The sequence below is a fragment of the Homarus americanus genome, unplaced genomic scaffold (assembly GCF_018991925.1).
Source record: "Homarus americanus isolate GMGI-L3 unplaced genomic scaffold, GMGI_Hamer_2.0 scaffold31037, whole genome shotgun sequence".
Taxonomy (NCBI): Eukaryota; Metazoa; Arthropoda; class Malacostraca; order Decapoda; family Nephropidae; genus Homarus; species Homarus americanus.
Window position 1 is genome coordinate 24,556,604 of NW_024722227.1, and position 7,473 is coordinate 24,564,076.

At 42.1% G+C, this 7,473-nt stretch overlaps 1 protein-coding gene across 1 annotated transcript in view; it reads left to right on the forward strand.

The window, feature by feature from the left end:
- Nucleotides 1-874: 874 nt before the first annotated feature.
- Nucleotides 875-7,473, forward strand: part of LOC121862652 (serine racemase-like) — a 58,095-nt gene continuing 51,496 nt past the window's right edge. The window contains exons 1-4 of the mRNA XM_042360973.1: nt 875-1,064; nt 1,797-1,914; nt 3,617-3,731; nt 4,021-4,117. Of these exons, the coding sequence (XP_042216907.1) occupies nt 875-1,064; nt 1,797-1,914; nt 3,617-3,731; nt 4,021-4,117 (520 nt within the window). The remainder of the gene's footprint in view (nt 1,065-1,796; nt 1,915-3,616; nt 3,732-4,020; nt 4,118-7,473) is intronic.

Here is a 7,473-nt window from a genome sequence, read left to right on the forward strand (position 1 = left end):
GGCTGATGCTGGGCAGCCGTGAGGCTGGGAGGCGGTGGGGGAGGTGGAGGGCAGCAGGGAGGCTGGAGGGCAGCAGCTGGGGAGGCTGGAGGCAGTGCTGGTGGAGGCTGGAGGCAGCAGCTGGGTGAGGTTGATGGGGCAGCTGGGTGAGGCTGGGAGGCAGCAGCTGGGTGAGGCTGGGAGGCAGCAGCATGGGTGAGGTTGAGGCAGCAGTTGGTGGAGGTTGGAGGCAGCAGCTGGGGTAGGCTGGAGGGCAGCAGCTGGGTGAGGTTGGAGGGCAGCAGCTGGGTGAGGTTGAGGGGCAGCAGTTGGTGGAGGCTGAGGGCAGCAGCTGGGGAGGTTGGAGGCAGTTGGGGAGGCTGAGGGCAGTTGGTGTAGGTTGGAGGGCACAGCTGGGGAGGCTGGGAGGGCAGCTGGGGAGGTTGGAGGGCAGGCTGGGGAGGAGCTGAGGGCAGGCTGGGGGGAGGTCGGAGGGCAGCAGCTGGGGGAGGTTGGAGGCAGCAGTTGGGGGAGGTTGGAGGGCAGCAGCTGGGGAGGCTGAGGGGCAAGCTGGTCGAGGTTGGAGGGCAGTAGCTGAGTGAGGTTGGAGGGGTTGGCAGATGGGTGAGGCTGGAGGGGCAGTAGCTGGTGGAGGCTGAGGCAGCAGGTGAGGTTGAAGGCAGCTGGGGAGGTTGGAGGGCAGGTTGGTGGAGGTTGGAGGCAGCTGGGGGGAGGCTGGGAGGCAGCAGCTGGGGCAGGTTGGAGGGCAGCAGTTGGTGGAGGTTGAGGGCAGCAGCTGGGGAGGTTGGAGGGCAGCAGCTGGGGAGGTTGGAGGGCAGCAGTTGGGAAGGTTGAGGACAGCAGCTGGGGGAGGTTGGAGGGCAGCAGCTGGGGGATGTTGGAGGGGCAGCAGAGGCTGGAGGGGCAGCAGTTGGGAAGGTTGGAGGGGCAGCAGCTGGAGGTTGAGGGGCAACAGCTGCAGGAGGTTGGAGGGGCAGCAGCTGTGGGAGGTTGGAGGGGTAGCAGCTGCGGGAGGTTGGAGGGGCAGCAGCTGCAGGAGGTTGGAGGGGCAGCAGCTGTGGGAGGTTGGAGGGGCAGCAGCTGCGGGAGATTGGAGGGGCAGCAGCTATGGTATGCTTTGTGTGGAATGTTTGTCAGTGTGTCAACAGTAAGGCCTCAGACTTAGTCATTCCTTCACATCTTAAGAATACCACTCCCCCAAAAACATGCACTCTATATTATATGAAAGATCTTACCTTAAAACTATTCTCAAGAAAAAAAGAAAAGGAAAATAAAGTTATTATTAATACTATTTACAGAGGGTCCCTGGGTTACGAACGGGTTCCGTTCCTGACGACATTCTTGAGTCGGAAATGTACGTAAGTCGGAACACATACCCTATGTGCGTACCATACTTACAGAACAATGTTTAAAATTTTATTATATAATAGCCTAAGTCCTTATATACATCTATTATCACTTAATTTAAGAGAAAAGAAGAAAGATAATAACTAAATACAGTAAAGGAAAGTAAAAAATAAGTTAACAGGTAAATAAAATACTGTAAATTTAAAGTTTAATCTCGTTCGTATCGGTGAGTGTTCGGAAGTTGGATGTTTGCAGTTCAGGGACCTCCTGTACATGATATATTTTGGTTTTTACTTCAGTAGTATACAGTACTGTATTAGGTTTCAAAGTGTCTCCATTTTTACCCAAAACTTTTATTGTGTTTTACTCTGGGTGACATAGATATTGTCTTATGATAGTGAAGGAAGCTGTTCCTATTTTCTGGTGTTGAAAATGTACATCACTTACAGAGTGTGTCGGTCTGCCGTGCACTGTGGTTGTTCCCAAAGGTGCCCCCAAGGTCAAATGTGATGCCATCCTTAGTTATGGGGCTGAACTTGTGTTATGTGACCCCACACCTGCCTCCAGGTATTTATTTCATTTACAGGAGTAAAGAAATTTAATTTAAATGTTTGTACTGAATATCATTTTGTTGTGTACTGTGTGTAGAAAATACTTACCGTAAACACTTCAATAGTCAAGTTTTGAAATATTTGTACATTACTGTATTTGAAATTAGTAGCACTGAGTATATAGATTAATGTATAGGAATATTATGTTGAACCAAATTTGGTTTTGCCTTGAATTAAGCTACAGTATAGTGCTGTAACGTGGCTATTTTCTTCTGTACAGTGAAACCTGACAATCCGACCGCCAGTGTACACAGACCGCCTCCATAATACGACCACTCAGATTCAGTCCTTCCAAATTTACATTGATTTATGTTGTGGGACCAGTCGTGTGTAATGGCAACTTGTACAATGTGGATTTTGACCATTGTTTTTGGTTCCAAGGCCATTTACAGCACTGTTCAAACTGGTTATCTCAGCATTTCTGTGATGCCTGTGCTCATCAGAAATGTTAAGGTGCATTGTGCAGGACCCATACTACACACTGTTACACTGTTAGTGACAGGTCAGTTAAGGTCACTGATGCAACATTGGTGGTGAGCAGAATCATGACATGAGGTACAGTGGGACTATCCCAGGAGAGGGGATGGTTCAGGTCACACTGTTAAGTTTTAAGACAGTGACAGTGGATATGAATGCAAAGATTTTTTCTTTTATGAAAGTCTGTTTTATTTGTGAGTAATGAATGTGACTGGTGATATGTAGAAATCATAGAAAACTTTTCTTAAAGGTAAACACTGAATCTGATTGCTGGTGAATTCATTAAAAAGCATGTGTTAAAAGTATGTGTGAATAAAGATTCGTATTCTTGATACAATAATGTCCAGTACTGTATTCAAGTAATGGGAAATTTACATTAGTTCAGAATACTATTGTGCATACTGATTGTACTGAGTTGCCACCAATGAATGAATATAAATTACATTTTGATTTTCCTGAGTTATTCCCATTTACTGTAATTTTGTGTTTAATAATTCAGTAACATATTGGTAATTTTTATTCCACTACAGTACTTAAATCTTATTTCATGAACCTGATGTTTTAGAGGGATATGTTGTTGATTCAAGAGTTGCTGCACAAGTTTTCAGACTACTGTACCTCACTGTTCAAAGCACCTGGCCTCAGCCCCTTGGGTGGTTTGATGATAGAATTTACTCTGTCTTTGGTTTCATTCAAGAGTAGTTTTAGACACACAATTAAAAGTGACGTTTAAAGTAAAACAAAAATATGTTATGGCCGAGTGACTTGAAGAATGTAGGTATTATACTGTACAGTATTTGAATAGTGGGTGTGGAGTGTGACAGGTGAAAAATTGAAAGTAAGTAGAATAGAGACCCAATGAAATGACAAATGAAGGTACTGGTGGGTGATATGAAGTAGGGGTAGTAATGGATGAACAAGGATATAGGATGATCACATAGAAAGGATGGTGAAATGTGTGTTTATAGAGAGGCTGAAGAGAAGGAAAAATAGATTGAGAGTGAGGTTGAGTTAAGGATTTGTGAGTGGACATATTTTAACTAGCAGGATTACAAGTAGCTACCTTTGATATAAAAAATATAGATTAATTAAGTGTTAGTCAATCTTCTAAATAAACAGTTTCTACATGTTTTAAAATTGGATATGTGACAAATATTTCTAAAAGATTTTCTTTAATTCAGGAAGGACACTTGTGCCAGAGTGGCAGAGGAGACTGGGAAAACAATAATTCATTCATCAGACAACTATAACGTCATAGCTGGTCAGGGAACAATTGCCATGGAACTTTTGGATGAGGTACTTACTCTATTGTACTTTCAATGATTTAATTTAAAGATAATGTTTCTCAGGAGGAAGTGAGATGTTTGTTCTTTGCCAGTGAATAATTGACCTAACACCTTTCGTGAGTTACTCAAGTATATGCCAGCAGAAGTTTATTGATTATGAAATGAATATTGTACAGAGAACCCTGAAAGAGCATCAATTGGTACTCCTTCCTGTTGTTGTTGATATTAAGTGTTGTCCTTCACACACACTCACACACACACACGCACTCCATGATTTTGATTGCTTCGCACATTTTCAGGTTCCAGATCTTGATGCAATTCTCATACCCACAAGTGGAGGAGGCATGTTGGCAGGTGTCTCTCTAGCTGCACGTAGCATGCAACCAAAATGCCAGGGTAAGTGACATGTGGACACCATAACAGCTAATTGTGTAGCATATGTTTATGTCACAATTATTACATTTTCTTTGATGTAGAAGGGGGTCCTCGATAGTGTTTGTGAGCATATTGATATCTTCAAGGTGGTTATTATAAAATTTACCAAACTTATCATCATTCATTATGAAGAGGTTATCACAAGACATTTTAAATAGTAAGGTACATCATTGTTATCGCCCCTAGGAGCGATTTTGGTTTGTGCAGGACAATAAGACCCTTGTCGTTGATGCATTGAGTATAATTCGGTCAAAACCTGTTGAATACAATTCGCATTTAACAACTGCTGGTTCATCAGGACACAGTTTGAATAATACGATCAATATACAGTACATAATTACACTTATTAAAGTTATTTAGAGTTCTCAGAGGATTCAATAGTTCACGATCACACTCACGTTTTGGGGTCTAGGGTTAGACCAACGAGAACAAATATAATGTACTGCAGGAAGATGTTGGCTGACGAGAATCAAGATGTTGCCTTTACAGTAGAAGGCGATAGACTGTCCCTCAGGCAGTCACACAGCTGCTACCAGCTCCATCTCGCTTAGTAAGCTATTCTGAGTTGTAAACAGTTTCTTCACTTAACATGTAGCCAGCGCGCACAATTGTGCATGACGATAACAATCATGTTGTATTTAGTGCACATTACTTCATTGAACTAAATATGGCATGTGATGATTGAGAACATTTGGAATTATGGTACAATATAACAATGCATTTGTTCCCCCCCCCCCAAAAATAATATATATATATATATATATATATATATATATATACAGTAGTACCCCGATTTACACGGTCAATTGAACCCACAGGGTACTGCGTCAAGTGAAATCCTCATAAATGGAACAACAGAACATATGGGATTAATTCCAATAGAGACTGGCCCGACCCCCAAACTCTACTTTTTCCGACACAATACCTATGTTCTAGTAAATATAACATCTTAATTTTATGATGGTACATGCACACAATTAATACTTAAGAGAAATAGAGAAATACAGTCGCCAAGTTAATGTCCATTCAAATAATGGACTCGACTCCCTCCCCCTCTTCTCACACTACACTGCTGGCTCTTCCCTCTCTGAGAAATTTTTTGGGGAAAACCACTAGATTTTAATAAATAATACCTCAAACTAAAGTTAGGATAATATAATTGACATTGCTGGATTCCTTGTAAGACCAGGAATATTTTGAATATAAATGTCATATATTTTGCACAAAAGATAACATATTTACTCAGAGTAAACATTATATCTAAAATTTGTATGTCTAATGCAAAATCTATGATGTTTATATTCAAAATGATCATCAAATTGTGAGAATTCCAGCAATGTAACTTATATTCTGGCCGGGTAATTTGTATGAATTATATGAGCTAAATAAAAAATAATAATTATACTTCACGCGTATTTTTTTTTTTTTTACGGGAATTAGCCAACCCGGGCACAGGTCAGCGATAGCGAGCCTGAAAACAAAAAAAACGAAAAAATTGAAAATATGAAAAAGGTTATATATTCAATCTGCACGCAGATCTTGACCAAAAGTGGGATAGATTGTAAGAGCATGGAAACACAGAAGAAGGTAAAGCATTCCACAGTTTGTTGTGTGAGAGGAGGGTTATTCTAGTTATGACTGATATCCAGAAAATGGTGGGCACCGGAACAAGGCGTGTGTTACTGAACCCCGCGCCTACGGGAGTACACAGGATGCCAAATCCCTGAACATTGCCCATTAAAGTACCTGTAAAAGAGTGAAAAGCAACATTGCGGCGAAGATTCAATGGGCTATGATTGACGTGATGCGTTTGATTCCACTATCTAATAGTTGGTTGAAGAAGCCGCAGATATGAGCAGTACTCCAAGTTAGGACGAATGAGTCCCTTATCTTGGGAGCAACTTCCAGGAGTAGAATAAGCTGACATCTTGGCATTCCCAACTTTTAGGAAGCTTTAGTTATACTAATGTGTGATTTCCAGGACATATTGGAGGAAATGGTGAGCCTAATATATTTAAATTTGGGGGATGATAGCGTCCCGAAATGTAATTGGTGGAGATCGTCTACTTTACAAGTGTAATTGGTATTAAATGTTGTATCTCCCATTCAGAGATGCTTCAGATCGCGTTGATAGGTGTTATCAGGTTCAAACAGATCTAGTTTGAGAGTTAGGAGGAGGGAAATGTGAGGAAGAGTGAAAGAGTAGAATCATCGGCGTAAGAATGGATAGGAATTTGTTGTAGTATTGATAAATCATTGATAAGTTGGTGAGGAAGAACCCTGTGGACACTTACTATTATTGAGTAAAAAGGATAGATCCTGGGCAAATGCCATGGATCGATTCTCAAGGAAGCTAGAGATGAGAGAACAAAGTCGGGGAAAACCAAAGAGAGGTTTGAGTGTAGACATGCTGTACCCTGTCAAATGCTTTGGAGATGTATAGAGCCCGACAAGTTTCCATAATCCCTGAGAGGATGACCAAAGATGGGTGCAATAGGAGAGCAGATCACCAGTAGATCTTGCTGGCGAAAACCATACTGGTGATCAAAAGAAAAGGCGTTCAAGGTGACGGAGAAAATGGGAGTTCAAGATAGTTTCGAAAAATCTTAGGGGGATGAGTTGAAGGCAATGATGATAGTTAGAGGATTAGAGATGGTACACTTCTTGAGGATGGGCTGAACCGAGGCAAGCTTCCAAGAAGAGGAAAAGTTTTGGTTTGAGGCAAAGGCGAAAGAGGCGAGCAAGCACAGGGGCCAGGGCTTCATCCTCTAAGATCTACTGAAACTCTATCTTGAACCCATTTCTCCATCACCTTGAGCGCCTTTCTCTTTTGTCGGATCCCGCAGTATGGCTGCATGAGCCACAGATCTCTATTGCACCCATCTTTAGTCATCTCTCTTAGGATGCCAGAAACTTTGGCCTCATCTCCAACATTTGACGGGGTATCGCTTTCAGTCTTCCTCTTATCTAACTTCCCCTCTTTAGTTTCTCTCCCGACTTTGTTCTCTCCATCTCTAGCTACCATGAGAATCGATCCACTTGGCAGTTGTTTGTCGAGATCGATTTCTCCTTCTACTCTACCAGCAAACCCAGCGTCTGGGAATTCTGTTCTTTCACCAACTCTTTTCTTCTTCTTATCAATGATTTCTTCCTTTACTATACAATTCCTGTCCATTCTTGCATGATGATTCTCTTCTTTCTTCCTCCTAAATTTCCCTTCATCTAACTCTCAAACTAGATCTTTGTTTACTGGGAGCGACCGCCATTACTATCAACGGATCTGTAAACCATCTCTGAATGAGAGGAATACAAGCTTC